Source organism: Dermacentor albipictus, chromosome 2, assembly GCF_038994185.2.
Source record: "Dermacentor albipictus isolate Rhodes 1998 colony chromosome 2, USDA_Dalb.pri_finalv2, whole genome shotgun sequence".
Taxonomy (NCBI): domain Eukaryota; kingdom Metazoa; phylum Arthropoda; class Arachnida; order Ixodida; family Ixodidae; genus Dermacentor; species Dermacentor albipictus.
In genome coordinates this window covers 88519004-88543420 of record NC_091822.1, presented here as the reverse complement: position 1 = coordinate 88543420, position 24417 = coordinate 88519004, and the positions used below count along the sequence as shown (strand labels likewise).

Here is a 24417-nt window from a genome sequence, read left to right as displayed (position 1 = left end):
ATATATAATACAATGCGGGTGTTCGCCTAGCAGCACTAGTTCTATGTTGTAGCAGTATATTTAAAGAGGTCGGCGCTATATCGACACCGGAAAGCCATCACTTCTCGTCGTCTTCTTCTCTTGCACTAGCACCATGCCCACTGCCCAGCGCCTTCAGTACAATCACTCCCCACCGACGGTATAGCCATCCTGGCGACCTAAGGACAAGAGAACACAGGGGGTCATGGCACTGCTTCAGCCGGGAGACGCGGACAATTTCCTGGGCGCAACGACGCTGGTCATAATTCGTTTCGATTGGCTCGATGAGGTAGTTGACCGCGGATGTTTGTTTAAGCACCCGATAAGGACCGTGGTACTTGGAGACCCGCTTGGAGAAAAGGCCTGGAGGAGTAGAGGGCACCCACAAGAAGACCAGCAAGCCAGGAGCAAAGCACGTAGCCGTAGTGGATGAATCGTGGCGAAGCTTTTGGCGACACTGTTCCTGGGATGTGAAGGAATGAGCGAGTCGTACACACCGCAGCATCTGGCCGGTACGGTAGAATCGTGTCCATAGTGCATGAAGGTTGGTGTTCATAAAGAAGAAAGAACGGGGAGAACGCAGTGGTGCTTTGCGTGCCGGAATTGTAAACGGAGCGGACCAAAGGTAGAATGCGATCCCAATACGAGTGGTCAGATGAAGCATAGATGGCCAACATGTCGCCAAGGGTGCGGTTGAAACGTTCTGTCATCCCATTAGTCTGAGGATGATATGCTGTGGTAGTGCGGTGAATGATGCGACACTCCTTTAGGAATGCTGAAAGGACGTCGGAGAGGAAAACACGACCACGGTCGCTCAGTAATTCTCGAGGTGCTCCATGGCGTAAAATCAGGTTTTCAAGGGCAAAGCTGGCGACGTCTTTTGTTGTGGCAGATGCTAGGGCTGAAGTTTCAGCGTACCGCGTGAGGTGGTCGATAGCAACACTAACCCAGCGGTTGCCACTTGGAGTGTTGGGAAGCAGACCGTATAGGTCAATGCCGACGCGGTCGAACGCGCGCGCGGGGCATGGTAAAGGTCGCAAGGGGCCGCTGGTATGTTAAGGTGGCGTCTTGCGTCATTGGCATATGTGGCATGAACGCACATATTGGCGAACAAAACGGTACATACCACGCCAGTAATACCGAAGCTTGAGGTGAGAGTATGTGTTTATTACACCAGCGTGGCCGCATTGTGGGTCGTCGTGGAACGTGGCGCAGATGTCGGAGCGGAGGTTTCGGGGTATAACAAGCAACCACTTGCTCGAATTGTAATTGCGCTGGTACAGCAGGTTATCCCGAATGATGAAGTGTGCGGCTTGACGGCGGAGCGTCCGAGAGACCGGCGTTAGCGACTGGCTAGACAGGAAGCCAATAAGCAAAAAGATCTATGGGTATTTCCGCTGCTCTGATGGCATGTCGGAAACGTTGAGGGCGAAGGCACCACAGGAGGAAATAGACGAGTGCACAGGACCAGAGGGTAGGGGTGACCGGGATAGAGCGTCTGCGTATAAATGCTTTCGTCCTGAACGATAAACAACGCGGATGTCGTACTCTTGTAGGCGCAGTGCCCAACGGGCAAGCCGACCAGTTGGATCTTTTAGTGAAGATAACCAGCATAGGGCATGATGGTCGGTCAAGATGTCAAATGGACGCCCGTACACATAAGGACGAAATTTTCCGATTGACCAAATGATAGCCAGACATTCCTTCTTAGTAACCGAGTAGTTCGCCTCGGCATTGGCAAGGGTGCGGCTGGCATACGCGACGACGTACTCTTCGAAGCCATCCTTGCGTTGTGCACGAACAGCGCCGAGCCCGACACCACTAGCGTCCGTATGGATCTCAGTTGGAGCAGAGGGATCGAAGTGTCGCAGTACTGGAGGCGAGGGGAGAACGCGTCGCAGTTCTTGTAATGCGTCGTCGCACGCCGGGGACCAGGCTGATAGGTCAGAACTGCCAGTGAGAAGCTGCGTCAGGGGGGCGAAGATAGAGGCAAGGTTACGGACGAAGCGTAGATATATGAGAACAGGACGATGAAGCTGAGAAGCTCTTTCATGGTTGTAGGTTTAGGGAACTCGGATACGGCGCTAAGTTTCGTGGGGTGCGGGAGGATACCGTCTTTTGAATCTACATGGTCGAGAATAGTAAGTGTGCGATAGCGCCGAAGTGGCATTTCTTCAAATTTATTTGCAGTCCTGCAGTGAAGAGGCACTCAAGTACTTGCTCCAGGCGGCTTAGGTGCGACGCAAAGTTGGTGGAAAAAACCACAGTGTCATTTATATAACAGGGGCACGTTTTCCACTTCAGCCCTCGAAGAATGGTGTCCATCATTCGCTCGAAAGTGGCAGGCACGTTGCAGACGCCGAACGGCATGCCGGTAAATGCATACAGCCCATCAGGTGTTACGAAGGCTGTCTTTTGGCGATCGACCTCTGCCATTGGCACTTGCCAGTACCCGGAGCGCAGATCCAGCGAGGAAAAGAATTCCGCTTCCTGCAGACAGTCCAACGCATCGTCGATGCGCGGCAGAGGATACACATCTTTGCGCGTTATTCGCTTAAGTCGGCGATAGTCGACGCCGAACCAAATAAAGCCATCTTTTTTTTTAAGGAGGACAACCGGAGATTCCCAGGGACTGTTAGAGGGCTGGATGATGCCACGCTCCAGCATGTCGTCAACGTACTGGTCGTTGATACGGCGTTCAGCAGCCGACACACGATACGGGCGCTGGCGCAATGGTATTTCGCCACGGTGAACACGTCGACACGGTGAACGACTGCGGACGCTCGGCCCAAGAATGGTTGATGAATGTCAAATGAGGAACGAAAACGATGGAGGAGCTTGATGATTTCTGTATGCTGCCCAGGCGTGAGTTCTGCGTCGACGGCACGAGCGAAGACGTCTACAGCGGCATCGGTCGCGGCGGCAGGAGTGATGGCACAAATCGGAAGTGATGCCATATCACCAAACATGGTGGCCGGGAGAACGCAATCGAAAGCTTCAGAGGTACCCAGGCACTCGTCGCGGAGTAGGGATGATGGGCAGGTGGACGGATTGCACACGTAAAGGGCAGCAGAACCGTCGCAAAAAGTGACGACAGCAAACGGAAGCAGAAAGTTCCGGCGGCGCGCACAAGTGGCTGACGGCGTAAACAGAACAGATGAGTTTGCAGCAAAGCTACGTAACACAGGAAGCAGAGCGGCGGAGAAAGGCGCGATATCGATGTCAGAGGCGGCAACGACTTTAGGAGAAGAATAGTCGTCAAGGTCGAAGCACGGCAATGATAACGTAAGTTCGGTACGAGCGCAGTCGATAAGAGCTTGATTGACAGATAGGAAATTCCATCCAAGAATAACGTCGTGTGACGAACGAGATAGGACGACAGATTCGATAACATACATAACGCTTTGAATGACAACCCGGTCTAGGCACGACGCTGAAGGCTGAATGCGATGCGAGGTTGCCGTACGCAGAGAAACAGAGGTAAGGGGGAATGCTCACTTTGTTCAAATTGCGGCAAAGCTTCCCACTAATAATAGAAACGGCGGTTCCGGTGTCGATGAGTGCGTGTACGGTGACGCAGTCTACGGACAGCTCAATTTCGTTCGCCGGTGCATAATAAGGCCTGGAAAGGTTCGACGTAAACGCAGTTCTTGCTTCGGGAACTGCGACTATTAGTTTTCCTCTCGGGTTGGGCTGGGTCGGCGAACCATCGGAGAAATGGATCGGCGACGTGGGGAAGGTGAGCGTCGTGAATCGAAGGGGAGGCGACTGTAAGATGAGTCCGGAGGAAGGTTAGATCGATCGTGACGCGGAAGTCGAGCAGGCCTGTAGCTTGAGGCACCCCCGCTGTCACTGAAACGGGGGCTGCGACGGCGGCAGAATCGTGCTGCGTGGCTCGGAAAATGGCAGAAATAGCATATTGGCCGTTTGTCATGTGTACGCCACGGGTTGATGACAGGGGCTCCAGCGGCCGAGTGTAGGACGACTATCGGGCGTGAAAGTGGCGGTGGCACATGGAAGGTGCCATTGGCCCGGTAGGCATCAGGAGCCGGACGAGCGTAAGGCCGGGCGACAACGCCAGCGTAAGTTAGCGGTCCAGCTGCAGGCTGCGGAGGAGCGGCAGATGGCAGCGCCACGGCAACTTGCGTCTGAATGACATGACGAAGCGAAGGAGCCAAGGTTGTCGATGGCTCGGGTGTGCTGTTCGCCAGAGAGAGTTGGCGTGCGACTTCTTGACGGATTAACTGCTTTATCTCCGGCATTAAAGCAGAGATGTCGGCAGCGTCGCGGCCGAAATCCAACGGAGATAGATCTGCGGAGTCCTGCTGGGCAGCGCGTGTTGATGCACGCTGCTTGCGCAACTCGTCGTGCTGCTGACAAATCTGTTTGACCTCGGCAATCGTCCGGGGACTCTTCGCGACGAGCATCTGGAAGGCATGGTCATCGATGCCTTTCATGACGTGCTTAATCTTATCGGCTTCGTCCATAGATGAGTTGACATGCTTCCAGAATGAGAGCATGCCTTCAATAAAACTGGTGAAGGTATCATCCTGGCGTTGCAAGCTCGACTACGCAAGCGCTGTTCAGCGCGAAGCCGGCGAACGGCGGGAGAGCCGAAAACCTCTGCCAAAGTTGCCGTGAAAGCCGACCAGGTGGTAAAATCGGCTTCATGATTGCGGAACCATAGGTTTGCCATGTCAGTAAAATAAAAGATGACATTTGTGAGCTTGGCGCACTAGTCCGACGTATTATAGGCGCTTACAAGGTCATATTCGGCGAGCCAGTCTTCCACGTCGTGGTCGTCTGTGCCGCTAAACATAGCCGGATCGCGCTGCCGGATGACGCCAGAGCAGACCATGGCCGGGCGCACAGGAGCAGCAGCCTGGGACGGTCCCGGTCCATCCATTGCAGTAACTGGTGGTATAGCGTCCGACTTCCAGTTCCAGGATGTTGAAGAGAAACCCAGCTGCTCCACCAAATACAACGAGGGTGTTTGCCTAGCAGCACTACTTCTATGTTGTAGCGGTAGGCTTAAACAGGTCGGTGCTATGATGATGATGATGATGAAGCCTCAGTTAATGGCACAAACCCACTGTGGGGGATAGGCCACGAATCGAGTGGCAATATGATTCAATAAATAAAATAAAATAAACTGGTTGATAAATAAATAACACACGAAACAAAAAGGAAAATAAGTAAGCCTTGCGTTGATAGGAATGTTAAAAAGAAAAAAAAGAAATAAAAAATGACATACTTAAACTTGAGTAAGGTAAATTATGAATAATAATAGTAAGATTTAAACTGTGAATTTGTGTTTTTACTTTTTGAATTTTCTAAACTGAAGTAGAAATAAATAAATTCTTGAAACTAAAAACTATTAACAAGGCATTCTTCCTGTGCCACATAGAAAATTATAAAGGGCTAGGCAAACTTTCCTGTGGCTCTATCCCAAAACTGTTGTTTCAAGGGAGAGTATAACAGTACTGCTTAAAGGTAATCCTAAATTTCGAAGTGGAATTTCTAGACATATTTTTTGGTGAGTAGAACAGCCGACATGATAATAAAAAATGATCTATAGATTCCGGTTCATTGCAGAGGTAGCATAGAGGGGATACCGCCAGACCACACCTGTGCAAGTAAAAATTAAGTGTTGGATTACGGCAACGCAGCCTAGTAAATAAAACTTCGAATTTCCGGTTAGGGCACCATTGCCGGTTCCAAGAATAACTTAGGTGCAAGAAATCTGAAGATTTTGCTAATGACAGAGCTTTTTTGTCCTCCCTCAAAGAAAATTGCCGATATCTGGCTGCAGTAATGTGCGCAGTTGCCGGCAGCACAAATAGCACAGGCCCTGCTAAAGAAGCTCGCGCTAAGGAATCGGCTATTTCATTAATATGAATGTCTCGGTGGCCAGGGACCCATACTATATGCACTAAACTTAAGTGAGGTCGAGCTAATGAATAAAATGTGTTTTCGGTTGTCGATTTTGTAGACGCAGTAGGTGCGCTGCATACAGATAGAGAATCTGTGACGATAATAACTCTTGTAATATGAATGGGTAATTTCCGCAAGGCAAGAACTATTGCCAGAAGTTCGGCATGAAAAACTGATATGTAATCTGGTAGGCGAAGTGAAAAAGACCAATTGAGAGATGGTGAGTAGATACCCACGCCTGCCTTCTCTTCACACAAAGAAGCATCGGTCGCTATTACGTTTATATGGAAACGGGTCAAATAATCTTGTAAACGGGCATTCAAATTTGTTGTGGGCAGAAATTTCGCATTGTGTGGAAAAATGTCTGCAAATTCAATTTTCAGCGACCCCGGAGACCTATGGAGCGGTATTATATCTCTAAGGCGAACATTGAAAGGTGCTAATTGTGCTTGCACAAATACAACTTGCGGGGTATGGAACCGTCACCACGTGGTTTCAAAAAATGGACAGGCCAGCACTTCTCGTCTTCTTCGCTTGCACCAGCACCATGCCCACTGCCCAGTGTCTTCAGTACAATCACTCCTCACAGAAAAAGTAACCATCCTGGCGACCTACGGCAAGCGAACAATATATATATATATATATATATATATATATATATATATATATATATATATATATATATATCTTGGCGTTGTTCGTGAGAAAAACATTCACCGATCATTACGATGGTTTGTAATGCGAAATTTGAGTGCAGGTCTATACATTATTTCATTTCGCGATATCTTGTCTGGAGCGGACAATCTATCTGATACGGCACATTGCAAATGGAGCGAAGTGTGGCGTCACTGCCTAGCTAATCGAGAGATCGCGAGAGGCAGAGCCTGGGTGACACGTGGGCACGATTCACAATAGCCGCCGCAAGCAGACATCCGCTTATGTAGCCTCATGCAGCACTTTGTTTCTGTACAATGCCACAACTCTGTGAACTTGTATATACGCATCTCTTCCTCATACCATCATCATAATTCATCAGCCCTTTTCGTCACCGTCCCTTTTCCACGGTGTAGAGTCGCAGGCCAGAGCTAGTTATAGGTCAGGCTGACCTCTCTGCCTTTCTGTAATTAAATCTCTCTCTTTCTCTCTTGTTTCTCTACAGACGACACGCGCTACTCTGGCACCGTCTCGCAGCCGTCGCCGCCCCAAAGCCCGTCCTGGCCGCACAACGCTTTTCTTCTCGCGCGTTCGCCATAACCTCCTCCTCCACTTCCCTCTTTGTGCTCTCTTCGCTATCGCCGTCTTTCATCTCCCGCTGAACTCCGCGTTCCCTTTCATTTTCCCTGTGCTCATTCGCTCCGTTACGATGGACAACGGCGACGCTTGCCGCAGCAACGGGCGCCGAAGAGCTGCTCTCTAATAGGGAAACAGTTAAGTATACCTAGGTTGATTGCAGGCACTTCAGGGTTCAGGGCCGGCAATCAAACCCACGGACCTGCCATGGTATCTTTCTCATATCTCGGAAACCATCCCACAAGAACATGGGCGTTTTTTGGCCACTTCCACTTGCGGGTGAAGTGTCTACAAAGCGTTGCCTGAACAGAATTTGGTTCCGTAAGGTTAGTTTTGCCACAGTACGCTGTCACTCCACGGTGAAGCCTGTGCAATTTATTGCGGTGAACCACACAGAAAGTGGAAAGCGGCTACTGTATTACAAAATGTGTACTCCTTAATTATACACGTGCACACCAGCGTCTTCTGTCGTATTACCCACATCCGGACGCCTAGGAATTGTACTGGCAGGCGTTTAGAGGTATTTTGTGCGTAGCTGTGGCAATTTAGGCTCTTGCTTGGCCGACATGGCGAGCCCACATGAAGCCGTAACCGGACCCAGTAGGCATTCCTTAATTATGCATACACGCACGCACCGTCTCTCGTCATAGTACGAGCAAAGAAACCCCTAGCAGTGGCGTAGCCAAAAATTTCGTTCCGGAAGGGGTGCGGGGGGCTCACGTTGCAGCTCGGCCTCCTCCTTATGGAATTTGTCGGGGGACCAAATACATGAATAATAACTGCATTGCCATTGCCAAAGACGCTGCAGACGAATTCATGAACGATACGCATTGTCATGACAACTAGTATATGTGTTTCTTCATAAAAGAATATACTCGTATGTGGCAATAATTGCGCCCGAAAAATCTCGTGTCAATACTTCCATGTTGTCTGTCTATTCATTAAGAAAATATCACACGAACTTTAGAACTATATCAGTTTGAAACTAGCAAAGCAGTGCATGCCATTGATATGAAAAATGTAAAGGCCATGAAATGAACAAGCTGAGGACAAATATTTTAATGAAACTTCGTCATTCAAGAAGCTTGTTTACATTTTTGTACATATGCAACGGCCAGGGGAAAATCTCAGTGACACTGTCTTTTGTTACAATGTATTATAATGTATGTAATAGTGTACGATTGGCATTCTTGCCACCGGTTACTGCAGGAGACTTGCACAGCATCTTATTTAGCTTTAGACCTAATAAACCACCTGGTAAAGACGGTATCTCCATAAATGATATTCAAAGTAATTTTCCTGTGCTCGAATCCGTCCTTCTCTTCATTATAATGGGTATATGGATCATTGCGTTATTACCGACGACTTAAAGGTGTCTGTAGTTAAGCCGCTCTGTAAGAGTGGTTCTGATAGCAAAGTAGAGAACTACAGACCGATTTCCATTCTGCCTGCAATCAGTGAAATAATTGAAAAACACCTGCTCGTAACGATGACCAATTTACTGAATAAAAATAATGTTCTGTCACAAACACAGTTTGGTTTCATCTAGGGAAGAAGCACTATTTCCCTACTAGAAGAATTTACGGACACTATCTATTCAGCTTTTGATAATAACGAATTCGTATGTGCTGTTTTTTTTTAGATGCAAGTAAGGCTTTCGATTCCGTTATTCACACATTACTTCTTGATAAGCTAGAAAGAATTGGCTTCAGGGGCCCATTTATAAAGTTATTGTCTAGTCATTTTAGCAATCGCTCTCAGGTTGTGCGACTCGCAACAGGCCTGCCGTAACTTTACCAATGGACGAACACCGCTGCTGGCGGCTCAGATTCTAGGCCCGAGGCTGCAAGAATACCATCAAATCACGTGGACGCCGGGCCACGCGGGTCTCGAGGGGAACGAGAGGGCGAACGCCCTAGCTCGAGCGCTAATCAACCGAGCGCGGCAAGACAAATCGTCTCATCAATCCCCACCATTTACCTTCATGCCCCTGCCGTCCAATTACTGCGACCGACTCGAGATCCAGCGACTCAACCGCAGGATTTATCCTCCGCCTCACAGAAAGCTCAGCACTGAAGATGCCGTAGCTCTCCGACCTATACTGACCAACACATTTCCAAACCTACACAGATACAGTAAAATGTTCCCACATACATATCGCGGCATCTGCCCCTGGTGCGGCGACACACGCCCTACACTCTTCCACATCTCGTGGGGGTGCGGGGGCAAACCTCAACACTTAAAGACGCCTAGCACGCAATTTGAGCGGTGGGAGGTACAGTTGACCGGCGATACCCTGGCGGGACAAGAAGCTCTCGTCCAGCAAGTACGTCGAGCAGCCATGGCCAGTGGAGTCCTGGAATGAGGACACCACCCACTCGACCTCAAGAGCAACCACCTCGATGGTTCTAATAAATGTTTTCTCTCTCTCTCTCTCTCAGGTTGTGCGCATAGGTGGCTTTTCCAGTAGAAAAATAATGTTAAAATTGGGTGTTCCCCAGAGGTCTGTTTTATCTCCACTTTTATTTAACCTGTACGTCAATGATTTGCCTGAATTTGTATCAAAATGCCGCATATTCCAGTGGCCGACGACATTGTCCTTCTCTCAACTCATGCATCATTTAATACATGCGTTTATAACCTTCAACCAGATGCCACGTCGGGAATGGATTGGTGTACAAGTAACAAAATTGGAATTAATAGACAAAAGACTCGACTACTTTGCTTTCATAATCCTCATAAAAAAATTGATCGTCCTGTGCCATTTTTTGTTCACGACTCTAACTGTATAAACTGCAAATGCATACCACTAGTGTTTGCTACTAACGTAAAATGTTTAGGCATCATGTTTGATTCTGATATGACATGCAACACTCATTTTACAGGTATTAGCAAAAAGCTACGTACAGTATCCTGTCTTCTGTATAACTCTAGATATCTGTTCCCGTTTTCTCTCCGGAAAGTCATTGTTGACGCACTTGTGTACAGCTATCTTAGATACGGAATTACTATATTTTATCACTCTTTATTTACATGGTGCGCAAAACTGAATTCTATTCTGAAATCGGTTCTTCGAAATATTGCATACAATGAGACCATTCCCCCTAATAATATTCTATTTTCCTTCTTGCAGTACGTTACTCTGATTTGAAGCATTATTTTTTCAAACTGTGGTGATAAAACATTTTTGGAACAGTGATTTTCTTTTTCCATATATTCCTGCCAGACCGCGGAGACACCATAATTCGTTCACTACCCCGCGGTGTTATACCCGTTTTGGCGTTATACCAGAAAATATTATGTTCCTAACGTTTTTGATTCTTTACCCACTGAACTGTACTCTATCTCATGAAAATGGACAATCAAACTGTACCTCAAAACCAATTATTATTTTGTTTAGTTGTCATTAGAGCCCGTGCTATAGTTTCGATTAGTTTCGTTTGGTCTAGATTGCTGTTTATCCTTCTTTGTTTCACTTTTTAACTTGTGTTTGCTCGTAGCTCACGTTTTGTTTGGGGTACCTTGCTTTTGTGTTGTAGCCTCTTTTTTCGTTGTAGTTTGCTTTTGTTTTGTAAATTGCTTCAGTTTATAGCTTGCTAACCTTGCTTTATTTATTTTATTATTTTACTACTTGTCGCTGACTGCAGGGTACAGCCTGACAAGCCTCTATGGCTTGGGCTGACCGGTTTTTTGAATGTGTAATATTTTCATGAAATAAAAAGGATATTATTGTTATTATTATTATTATTATTATTATTATTATTATTATTATTATTATTATTATTATTATTATTATTATTATTATTATTATTATTATTATTATTATTATTATTAGGCAGGAAAAGCTGTCACCAGTCGTGTATTGTGAGCAATTGCACTGAAATTATAGTCCCAAATGAGAACACATATTGACACAACCATATTTGGCAGAACTATAATTCAGCGGGTATGCGCCAGTGGGGACGACGCTGACGTAGCGCGGGTTTTTAGGTGAAGCGGGGGAAACGAAGAAGACGTTGTGGTTGTTCCCTTGGACGACTGATAAAGTGCGTTTTTTGGCGGTGCTGCTACGCATACTCGTCGATCCCACGTCGTTACACTGGTGGAGGTGCGGGGTATTCTTCATGCTTGGCACCCCTTCGCGGAGCCGACGATCGAGCCCGGAATCACCATCGCGCATGGAAACACCGGTCCACCGCTTCAGTCGTCGCCTGCTAGGCTTAGCGCCCGAGTCCAGTCCCCTGCAAGAAACTTCGAGAAATCGTTTGCCTCCTACAAATAACATGGCCACCGCAGCTCCATCGCAAGTAACACTACAGAATCCTATGGTCCCGGAGAGCTTTCATGGTGATGCCTTTGAAGACGTCCAAAATTGGCTAGACCAGTTCGAGCGCGTCGCCCAGTATAACCATAAGACCAGCTCGGCGGAGAAACTCTCGAGTGTCTATTTCTATTTGAAGGACAATGCTCGTACGTGGTACGTAAACCGGGAGAGGAGCTTTGCCACGTGGGACGACTTCCGCGCACAGCTGCTGGATACCTTTTCAAGCATTGACAGGAGGGAAAACGCGCAGCGTCTCCTTGAAATCCGCGTTCAAAAGCCCAATGAGAGTGTTGCTATGTTCTCGGAAGACATGGCACGTCTTTTCCGTAGGGCAGACCCAGACATGCCAGAGGAAAAAAAGCTGCGATATCTCCTGCGAGGAGTGAAGGAGCAACTGTTTGCCGGCCTTGTGAGAAATCCACCGACAACAGTGACACAGTTCACAAAAGAGGCTACAGCCATTGAACGGGCGCTGCATCAACGATACCGCCAGCATGACATGGGCAACTCGACGGCGAACACTTCCGTACTGGTTGCGATTAACGACATGTCTCTGCGTGAAGTTGTCCGAGAAGTGGTGCGAGAAGAGCTTTGGCAGCTCGGCTTTGTGGTTGCGCCTACGGAACCGACGCCAGCGTTATCTTTTGTTGCTGATGTAGTCCGGGAGGAAGTCCGGCAAGCTTTTTCAGCGCCAGACTGTGGCAACGTTCCGCGGCGCCTCACTTATGCGGAAGCTGTTCGCCGTCCACTCAACGCAACTTCAACGCCGTTGACTCCCATAACTACAACACCACCTATGCCACAAATAGAGCCGACATCGTCACCCTCGTCGACTCTACCGACCCCGCCGATCATGCCAGCACAAACAACGCCGTATTTTCGACATGCGCACGCGACTCCTTGGCTCCATGGAGAGCCGAACTACCAGCGTCGGAAAACCGATTTGTGGCGCACCGTCGACCGTCGACCAGTGTGCTACCATTGTGGTGAAGCTGGACACGTCTATAGAGTTTGCCGCAAATGGAACAACTATCGCGCCGCTCAACACCCAAGCTTTCCTGCCAACTACGCTTATTCTCCGTACGACGGTCGACGCGCTTACAACGACGCTCCTGTGAACAGTCAGCCGCCAAATACGACGACGCCCCGACCACGTTCTCCTTCTCCATCTCCGGCGCGCTACAATTCGCCGACTCGTCGCAGTTTTGCTGACGTCACTAGGGGCAGATCGCCTAGCCCTCGACGGGGAAACTAGCCGCAGCGACCTCCGGGGGTGACCAATACTCTAACTGCTCCACATCCCCCGTTATCGACGAACGATGACGTGAAGACGACATTGACGAAAAAGACGCCCAGCACAACGACGAATACGACGGATAGAAGTACGAAAAACGTAACTGATATCGTCAGCGCCGAGCTCATTGCTTGCATTGACGGCCACGAAATAGCCGCTCTGGTTGACACTGGCTCCCATTTTTCAATCCTTAGCTTACAGGTCGCTGACAAACTGAGGAAGGTGAAGACACCATGGCACGGGCCCAACATAAGAACCGCCGGAGGTCATTTGATGACACCTGTCGGGAAATGCACGGCCCAACTCTTAATCGCCGGTTCAACCTTCGTCGTCACCCTCGTCATCCTTGCTGAGTGTTGTAAGGAACTTATATTGGGCATGGATTTTCTACGGGAGTACGGCGCCGTGATTAACATCCGTGACAGAAGCGTTACATTTGCCACGAGTTCAGATAATGTCACCCATGAGAAGCCACAACAACCTCGCTTACGTATTGCCGCGGACGACGTCATACTTTGCCGCGGAGTTGCTCTCTCGTACAGGTGCGCTGTGACAGCCTGCAAAGTGGGACTGGAGTAGCTGAACACATCAGTGCGCTAGCACTGAATTGCGGTGTGGCCATTGCCAGAGCACTTATAAATGTAATCGACGGAAGCGCCGAACTCTTGCTGACAAATTTTAGTAGGGAGCGCCGACACATCGTTAGAGGCACTGCTGTCGCCTATTTCGACGAAGTGACAGAAATACGAGACTGCCACTTAGCGCAGGAGTCGGCCTCTACAATCCACACAGCTGCACCTATTGTAGACGTTAATCCGACGTTAACGGCCGTTGAGCGGAACCGTCTGCTTGAGCTCATCAAGCAGTACCAGGGCTGTTTTTCCTCTGCGTGAAGAGTTGGTCAAGCGCCACTTACCAAACACCGCATCATTACTGATGTCGACGCCAGACCCATCCGACAAAACCCTTATCGTGTGGCCCCAAATGAACGCGAAGGAATACAAAAACAAGTGAAGACGATGCTGGAAGATGGCGTTATTCGACCATCTAATAGTCCGTGGGAATCACCTGTAGTTTTAGTGAAGAAGAAGGACGGTAGCCTGCGCTTCTGCGTCGACTATCGGAAGCTCAATCAGGTCACAAAGAAGGACTTTTATCCACTGCCACGTATTGATGATTCCTTGGAGAGGTTGCGAAACTCGTGCTACTTTTCCTCAATGGACTTGAAAAGCGGTTATTGGCAGATCGAAGTGGATGAGAGAGACCGTGAGAAAACAGCCTTTGTGACGCCTGACGGACTTTATGAATTTCAGGTACTTCCTTTCGGTTTGTGTTCGGCGCCAGCAACATTCCAGCGTCTAATGGACACTGTGCTCTCCGGACTCAAATGGCAAACATGCCTGGTGTACTTGGATGACGTGATTGTCTTTTCCGCAACGTTCGACGAACACTTACGAAGGCTGAAAACTGTTTTTGAAGCGATACGCTCTGCCGGTCTTACTTTGAAGCCTGAGAAGTGCCATTTTGGTTTTCATGAGCTCCAGTTCCTCGGTCACGTCGTCAGTAGCCAAGGAGTCCGACCTGATCCGGATAAAATTGCCGCCGTCGCTAATTTCCCGATTCCATCAGACAAAAAAGCGGTGCGACGTTTTCTGGGTCTCTGTGCATATTAGCGGCGATTTATTGCGAATTTCTCGCGTATCGCATGGCCGTTAACACAGCTCACCCGAGAAGATATGCCTTTTACTTGGGGCGAAGACCAGCAGCGGGCATTTCACGAGCTCCGGCAACGCATGCAATCGCCTCCCGTATTAGCACACTTCGATAAGGAAGCCCCGACGATATTGCATACAGACGCTAGCAATGTCGGTCTAGGGGCGGTGCTAGTACAATGGCAGGACGACAGCGAAAAAGTGATTGCTTACGCCAGTAGGACACTATGCCGAGCCGAAGCTAACTACTCCACCACTGAAAAAGAATGCCTCGCAATGGTATGGGCAGTTCTGAAATTTCGTCCGTATTTGTATGGTCGGTCTTTCACCGTCGTTAGTGACCACCATTCCCTCTGCTGGCTCATTAATTTGAAAGATCCTTCCGGCCGGCTCGCACGCTGGAGTCTTCGACTCCAAGAGTTCGACTTTGTTGTTACATACAAGTCGGGAAAACGGCACGCAGACGCCGACTGCCTTTCTCGGTCTCCTGTTGAGCCGGCAGCACAAGACGATGACGACACGGTTTTTCTGGGACTCGTGGATACTGCCGATCCTTCACGCCAGCAACGGGATGACATTGAATTGCTGCCGCTTATTGATTACCTCGAAGGACGAACCAACAGCGTGCCGAGGCTCTTTGCAAGAGGGGTGGCATCATACTGCTTGCGTCGCAACGTCCTCTACAAGAAGAACTTCTCGCCTAGCGGCAGCAACTACTTACTTGTTGTTCCATCACCGCTTCGACGTGAAATCCTACACGCCTGCCACAACGAGCCGACTGCTGGGCACTTGGGCTATACTCGCACATTGGCACGGATTCGGCAGAATTACTACTGGCCGAGACTTACTGCGGTCGTTAAACGTTACGTTCAGACATGTCTGGATTGCCAACGTCGTAAACCGCCATCCGTCAAACCAGCCGGCTTACTGCACCCTGTTTACGTACCGACCACACCATTTGCACAAGTAGGCATGGACTTTCTGGGCCCCTTCCCAACGTCTACTACTGGTAATAGGTGGATAATCGTTGCCACGGATTATCTCACTAGATATGCCGAGACAAGTGCCCTGCAACAGGCAACAGCAGATGAAGCGGCACGATTTTTTCTGGAATCCATCGTTTTAAGGCATGGCGCTCCCGCAGTAGTCGTCACGGACAGAGGTACTGCGTTCATGGCCCAGTTTTTAGATATTGTTCTACGTCTAAGTGGTACCGCCCACCGGAAGACAACAGCGTATCACCCTCAAACGTACGGACTGACAGAACGACTCAATAGGACATTGGCTGATATGATCAGCATGTACGTAGATGTAGAGCATAGGAACTGGGACGAGGTTTTACCTTATGTCACCTTCGCGTACAATACGGCTCGTCAAGAGACCACTCTCAAGACGCCCTTCAGTCTCGTATACGGCCGTGAGGTTACAACAACATTAGACGCAATGCTCCCTCATGAATTTGACGACAACGAGACGGGTGCTGAAGAGATAACACACCGAGCAGAGGCAGCTAGGCAGCTTGCGCGTCTGCGAATCCGCGAACAACAGGACATTGACGCCAGACGCTACAATCTTCGGCACAAAGCCGTAACATACAACATCTGCGACAAAGTGTGGATCTGGACACCTATTCGACAGCGTGGGCTCTCTGAAAAGCTCCTACGCAAATACTTCGGGCCCTACATAGTTCTCCCACGCATCAGTGACGTCAACTACGAAGTCGTTCCAGACAGCTCGCACTGTTCAAAGCGCCGACGGCATTTACCCGAGGTCGTTCACGTGCTGCGTATGAAGCCGCACTATGAGGACTGCCAAGACTGCGCAGTTCTTTACCGCTGCTTTCCAAGCCTCTATCAACGGGACGATGATCTTTTCTAAAGGGGGAGCAAATGACACAACCATATTTGGCAGAACTATAATTCAGCGGGTATGCGCCAGTGGGGACGACGCTGAAGTGGCGCGGGTTTTTAGGTGAAGCGGGGGAAACGAAGAAGACGTTGTGGTTGTTCCCTTGGACGACTGATAAAGTGCGTTTCTTGGCGGTGCTGCTACGCATACTCGTCGATCCCACGTCGTTACAATATAAAAAGCAGGAGTTCTGCAAAATATACAACGACGAGCAAATGAAAGTCAATCAGTGCAAATATATGACAAACGGGCTACTTTATTTAAAAGTAGTCTCCATTTATTTGAGGCATTTGGCCCACGGACTAATGAGTCGCGTGACTCCCGTCTTATAAAACTCCTTGGCTTGCTGCTTCAAAAAGTCTGTAACTAACTATTCACGTCATCGTCCGACAGGAATCTGGTTCCTTTGAGCTGTTTATTCAAGTGCCCCAAAATGTGGAAGTTGCAAGGCGACAAGTCTGGGCTGTAGGACGGATGTTGCAGCGCTTCCCACTTGAACTTTGTCAATTTTGCATTAACCACACCAGTGACATGTGAACAAGCATTGTCGAGGAGCAAGATGACCCTATTCCTCAATCTTCCAAGTCTTTTGCTCTTGATTGTGACTCGTAGCCGATCCGGCGTTTTACGATATCGGAAACGATTGATAGTCTCTCTGGGTTTAATGAATTCGATCAATAATGGCCCCTCACGATTTAAAAAAAAATTCAACAACACCTTTCCGGCAGAACTGACGGCCTTTGCTTTCTTTGGGGGTGGTGAATACGAATGCTCCCACTGTACGCTTTGCCATCATGTTTCAGGCTGATAGTAGTAACACCATGATTCGTCCCCGGTCGCAGTTGCAGAAAAAAAATGTCGTCACCCTCATTGTGATATCAGATTAGATGAGTCACGGCAGCGCGGAACCTCTCGGTCTTCTGGCGGTGATTCAAAATCTTGGGCATCTATCGCGCACGAAAAAGCCGATAATCGAAATGTCCATGAAATATGGTGTGACCCGAACTGCGACTGATGTTAACACGCCCTGCCAATACATAGATGCTTATCCTCCATTCTTGTCTAATCAGATGATCAGCCTTTGCAGTTTTGTTGGAGGTGATTGCACGGTGGCTTTGGCCCAGTCTTGGATCCTCTATGCAACTTTCACGCCCTTCTTTGAACCGTTTGCTCCAACGCTTCACAGTGGCCAATGAAAGGCAATGTTATGCGTACACGGCCATACGGCGACTAATTTCTTTTTTGGGAAACACCTTGGATGCATGGATGGATGGATGGATGGATGGATGGATGGATGGATGGATGGATGGATGGATGGATGGATGGATAGATGGATGGATGGATGGATGGATGGATGGATGGATGGATGGATGGATGGATGGATGGATGGACGGACGGACGGACGGACACAACTTTCTTGTACGTCCGGCAAGGTTTAACGCGACCCGGGCTCAGGTCTCCCACGGCGAACGTCAACGCCCTGCCTCAACGCCGCCTCACGGGCTTGCTGGACTGCCCATGTCTGGATTCCGAGGTCTGAGCTGCGCAAAGCGGCGGCCCACCTCAACGACAGGGTCTCCGGAGTAACTGTCATCCCTCCTATATCTACGTTGCACTCCCACAGCATGTGTTTGAGTGTTGCTGGTCCTTCCTGGCATAATTTGCACGTGTCGTCCTTATGCTTATCTAGGAAGATACGTTTCAAACGGAATGGATTAGGGAAGGTTTTCGTCTGGAGTTGTCTCCAGGCGACGGCCTCCCTCTTGTTCAATTTGGGACTCATTCAGCTGTAAAAATCTTCACAACAGTACGCTGTTCAACTTTTGGAATGTCCATTAGGTCGCGCAACCATGCTCAACGAAGTGTATGAGAGTATTAAACAACCTTTATCCTCACACCTGCAAGTCATTTTTGTAAATGAAAGATGCCTGTGTGCTATGCGCACAGGCATCTTTCAAGAACAATACCATTATTGCGCGTTGGGGTTTAGCTCACTTTCATTCGACTCACCCTCAACATTAGAAATGCAAAGAAACAGCTTGATAAATGGCAACAAATTGTCACTAGTAACAAAGTTCACTGCATGTATACAGAAAACATCGCAACAAGATATATAAATATAGCTATAGGTATCCAATAAATCTACTTATGAAAGACAAAGGTCACTGTATATGATGCGTCAAACAAGGCAAATAAATATGTTGCGCAACCACCGATTCAGAAATCAAAGCCCCCCTCCCTCCCCTCCCCCGTGATGTATCGCGCGCGACAAGAGGCGGCGCGCTTGCTCCCCGCTTTCCTCCTTCGCGCACACAAGACTGAGCCACCATCGTCGGCTCACCCATGCCTCCTCCCCCCCACCCTACGCTTTCAATCCCACATACAGCATGCAACGCGTGGTCATGATGTTGTCGCCCTTGTACTCTATACGGAACATGAGGGCGACGGCGACAACAGGAATGCGCCTGGAGTGTCCATATAATTGCTGTCGCAATAATTGAATAAGTGTATCCGGCAACTGAAGCGGTCCATGGCCCATTACATTCCGCAAAAGAAGTAACGAAATCGAACTTTCTCAATGACACAATTTGCTGCGCCGCAACAATATACTTTTTTTTTCTTTTGTGGTGCGGCGGCACGGAAATGAAAAAAAGAACGCAAAGGAAAGCATGCGCAATCGAATGCCTAATTTGGGCACCTTCTGTGGCTACCGAGGGAACATCGAAGAAAATATGAGACACCTAATATTTGGCCATGGCTCTAAGGCAAGGGGCTTAGTAAGGGTAAGAAACAGGAAGATTGACCAGCCCTTGTTGCGGTCCATTGTACGGTGCCCGCAAGGGGGGCAAAACAACAGCAAAACTGGCACCGCCACGAGTGAAATGGCTCTGAAGACCTCCCGGTAGATTTATTTGGCCTAATGGTGCTCTGTTATAGGCGACGGTGGGTGCGCGCGTATGTGATTAAGGATCACATGCTATATGCTATATGCTACATGCTATATGAGACGCAGCAATGGCTTCATTCCACATTTAGTATGCTTTGCCACACTACGTTGCGGAAGTTTCACCGCGTAACGCTGCATTACTGCGGCAAAGAGAACTTCTTCAAACGACTCAGATCAACTTTATTCCTGACATCGCAAATTTGTAAACGTAAATAGGTTGTTTCGTGATCTTTAGTAATCATAACGCCAAACCTCTAATCATCTTCCTCCTTCAGCGAAGTCCACCTCATCCAGACATGTCATAAGGTGAATGTGACCAAATGGAATTACACTTAATCAATTACTGTTAAATAAATAATTGCTTGGTAGCCAGCTATGAAAAATTACGCTGTGACTGAGACCATATTTATGTAAAAAAGAAAGTGAAAGCAGACGGACAATTCACTTTTAGTGCTTAACTTATTGTGGGTAACTTTCTGGGCGTACATAAAACAAACTAGTTAATAAATAATGATCTTTGGCGAGCTAATAGATCAAACTATGAGATAATATTTGCTGATAGTGGAAATGAAGCAGCTGACTCTGCATGGAAACCTATGAACGATGTAAACGGCCGCGCAAAGAAATATGATGCGCAGAAAAGATACTTCGGTATGAAGTAAATAAAAACATACAGACATTCGGTTTGTATGATTTATTATTTCTCTACAGTTCAATTGGCCTATTGAAGCAACAGATCAAAGAAATAACCGACGTTGCCTTCGTAATCAAGTAGAGCTCGAGCATCGCTCCTGCCGCTTGTCCGTTGAAGAACAAGAGGACGGACGCCTCGGCCTTGCAGCTCGCGCTTGCGTTTGGCTGAGTCTGCTCGGCTGCTTTGCGCTCGACCAGACATGACTGTGGATACGGCTTCCCAATAACCACAAATAAAGCCCGTAGCATTTGGTGGAGGTGTTGAGGTTCCTACCGCCCCGCCATCGAACTCCGGCGTCGCACTCTTCCAGCAGCTATCACCACCGCCATGCAAGACGACTGCGATGAGCGACCCACTTCGTAAGCCGGTCCAGTCACATGTGGTGCCGTTCGTCAACATTACCCAGTTGCGTTCAGTGGCACTGCCAACACTAACGTCAACGACTGGCTTTTGTTGTATGAACGGGTGAGTAACCACAACAAATGCGACGACCCGACCGAGCTGACCAACCTTGTCTTTTAGCTAGCGGATGCCGCTAACCTGTATTTCCGTAACCACAAGGCAATCTTTGCGACATGGACAAAATTTAAGACTGCCTTTGTGGAGGTATTTGGCCGACCTGCTGTGAGGAAGCTTCGCGCTCCACCAACGAGCGCAACAGTCTGGCGAGAATTTCACACACTATATTGAGGACGTCGTGTATGTTTGCAACCGTGTAAGCCGAGAGGAAGATAAGATTAAGCAGATCCTCAAGGACATCGGAGATAACGCTTTCCAGATGCTCCTGGCCAAGAATCCTACCACCTTCACAGCTGTAGTAACTTACCGTCAAAGCTATGACGAATTGCGGAGGCAACGAGCGCTTGTCCGCCGAACTGTTCCTCAAGTGGCATCCCTTTCGAGCTTGGCGGATGCTCCCGGACACACTGATAAGGGCTCTCTGTCACCCCATATCTAAGCTTTCATTCGTGAAGAGGTGGTGCTCCAGCTCTCTCTGCTCCCTCCTACCCGTGGACCTGGTCAATCTATGAATCAATGGATCATTGTTTTTCAAGAACACACAAGATATATATACAAATATTATTTGGACCGATAATCTATCCAATGTAACATACAACCAAATGTCCACAGGTCAGATTAGAGAGGCAAAAACACGAAAAAAACTACAAAGAAACACATATATATACATATGCATGCGCGTATTTAAGTACACCTATAATACGTACGCACATATATTGAACATGATGTCAAAGCATGTCTCTCAATATACACGCAAGGTCACAGGTGTTCCCTTGACAGAAAAAAAAAATCACTTACATGCTAAGCCGAAATTACGTGCAGCTTATACCTCAAGGGTGATCATGCACTAAATTTTAGCGCCCTATATTTCTAGAAGTCTTTCGCCACAAACGTTACGACATTTGAGCATGTTAAGGTTACCGTTTGAAGCATGTCGCCATATTGCGTACAGAAACGGAAACAATACCTACAAAGAGGCGAGTCTCTATTAGGTTATTGATTAAAACAACAATATTTTAGTCGCGCAACATCGGAACTGAAGAAACGCGTTGCGATTAAAAAATGTTACATATAGGTTGATCGTCGCTTACGACTGTCAATATTCGCTTTTAGGTCCGTTCTAGAGGTATGAGGTAAATAGTGTATGTCACACTCCATGAATAACTTATGTAATTAGGGAAAACACGGGGAAGGCGGGAGATGGAAATTCAAGACGATGAGCAAAACGAGGACAATGTGAAAGCAGGAGCTTGCTTTCACCTTGTTCTCCTTTTGCTGATCATCCTATGTAACTTAGTAACTTATGTGAGAGTGACATAATGAAAAGTACAGTGTACGAAGTATAGCTTGTCGAAAATATTGGGTAGCTTTTATTAGAGTGTAGTCGCCATAGGCTACCTTTGCGCATATCTTCCGTACTTGCTCATGCCAGTGTAAATTCTCATCAAAAATGACCCCTACGTCCTCCTGTATCCTCGGCCCTGAAGCCGACCATCCGCGAGCCGGTTGCAGAGGTTCTCCCGCCAGTCCACCAGCAACCTGCCACAGCAACGCCACAGCTGCCTTACTTGACGCCACAGCTGCCGTACTCGGCGACACCGCTAGCTTATTCGACGCCACTGCTACCCTACCCGACGACACCGCGTCCGGCTCTGCTCACTGAGTCTCAAATGTCCCCTCAGTGCTTCCGGCCACAAGATCCCTGTGGATGCGGGACAAACGGCCGATATGCCTCTCCTGGGGCGTCGCGGGACATATGGCACGCTTTTGTCGCCGCCGCATGCCGCGTTCGGACGTCATCACTGAACCCCACGTGACTGCATCCCACTGCGATACCGATTCCAACCCTCCGCCGAACGTGTGGGACATTCATCCGAACTTCAACATCCATCTTTCTTCCTCACCGCGTCGCCGCTGGATGTAGCCGTTGCGTGGTCACCCTCCTTCAGACGAGGGAAACTAAGTGCTGTAGTTTCGGAGGCAATAGCTGCAAGCTTGTCGAAACGGCCGAGGCCTCCGCTATCGCCGCAAAACATTATAGAAGTACCGGTCGATCGAGTTCCTACATCTGCGCTAGTTGATACGGGCGCAGCAGTTTCTGTTGTACGTGAGACGCTTTGTCGACGATTCCGGCAGGTCACCTCGGCTCTTACTGGTGTTGTACTTCGCACCGTCCGCACTCAGTCCATCCTACCGTCTGCTGCGTGCACTGTCAGACTCAATATTTAGAACATTATCCATACTGTCGAGTTTCTTGGGCTGCCTTCTTGCTCTCACGACGTACTGCTACTTAAACGTGGCATCGGTGTTCCTTACCAAGAAAAAGCTTCAATTTCTTGATCAGTGTTGCCATGTTTAGATAATGTGACTACGGTGTTATTGTATCTTGTGCCTTGCGCTTGTCCAATACGGTCTTGGGGGACATTGTTTTTAATAATAAAGATGAGTTGTTAGTCCAGCCACCTTCCCGTCGTTTTGTATATGTATGTCTCTCGATTTTTCCCTTCTTCATGTTTGCTTGCATTCTCCCAGCTTTCCTTTTGCTGCCGTGGTGACATCCCGCCTCGGATGATCATTAGCGTACTCAGAAGCGTTACGCAACCCGTGCACATTCCTGTCTCTGTCTCCGATGGATGCCCAAGTTCTTCGAGTTCAGCGCTGCACCGAAACAGATGTACTGCAATTGGGGTAACTACGTAACTTCACACAATTGGCGGACTGGTTTAGCATGATTCGAAATACAAACAGCGTGAAATCTTCAACGAGGAGAAAACCAAAGACAAGGACAAGAGCTTGTCTTTGAGTATGCTCTTCATTTTTTTTTCTTTTCCTCGTTCAAGAAGTTGCGTTACTACATTTTGAGCCTGGCAATTACGTATACGCTACAGCACGCAAAGCGTAAAAACTGTGTGATTTGACTTATACGCTTATGGTCGCGTAGCTGCTAGTCTTTACGTTTCTTAGCCGTCTGTGTAGCAACGGAGCGTTCGTTTCTTTTTTTTTTTTTGTTTGCTCTCGAAGTATGTTTCCTTGCGCGATTGGGGAGAAAAGATTGAGAAATCTCAGGCAGGGAACCGCAGTGAGCCCCGACGACCGCAGTGTTACCCGCCTCTTTTTCCGGCGTCATATTTTCTAATTTTCTTAACTGTTCGGTGAATGTTTCCTGACTGCGCTGTGAATTTTCGCTTTCTATACACCCATTATTCGTCGTTCCAGTTCATGCAAAAGCCCAACGGCTGTCCTAGTCGTATTTTGTATGACCTTTTTTGGGGGGGCTGTAACTCTTTGGGTAGATGGCTGTCATCGAGTTCAAAATAGGCGAAGCGCGCCGAAGATTGTGTGTACGTGTTCAAATCTATGTCGTCTCATCGGTTCTGGTCCACTAGGAACTGTGAATGGCCTCTTTGCATTCTGGCGGCGTGTTGGAGCGCTTCCCGAGGTGCTTGGGCAGAATTCGAACAGGAAGCGCCAAGCAGCCAGGTCGCCCTGAGTTCAGCTCTCAAGTTACTAATACAAGTAATGTGCAAGTAGCTAAATGTTTATTTTTGTGTAACTAAACATCAAATCAACAGAACCGGAAAAAATGTCTATAGATCCCCTATGCGATCTCGTAATCTATCCGGCGCAGAATCAGCGGCGACAACATTCTACGCTACAATATAAAGAAATGGCTATACTGGCCTCGTGGATCGCCCTTGACGAGATCAAAGCGTCCGCTGTCCACCGAGATAACGGGTCGAACTCTATATGGTGAAATAGAGGGATGTGCTGTACGTT

General features: G+C 48.3%; 1 protein-coding gene across 1 annotated transcript in view; it reads left to right on the top strand.

Moving 5' to 3' along the window:
* The first annotated feature begins 4856 nt into the window (after positions 1-4856).
* The window catches only part of LOC135900975 (uncharacterized), a 120949-nt gene continuing 101388 nt past the window's right edge, over positions 4857-24417 (top strand). The window contains exon 1 of the mRNA XM_065430601.1: positions 4857-5009. Coding sequence (XP_065286673.1) covers positions 4857-5009 — 153 coding nt within the window. The remainder of the gene's footprint in view (positions 5010-24417) is intronic.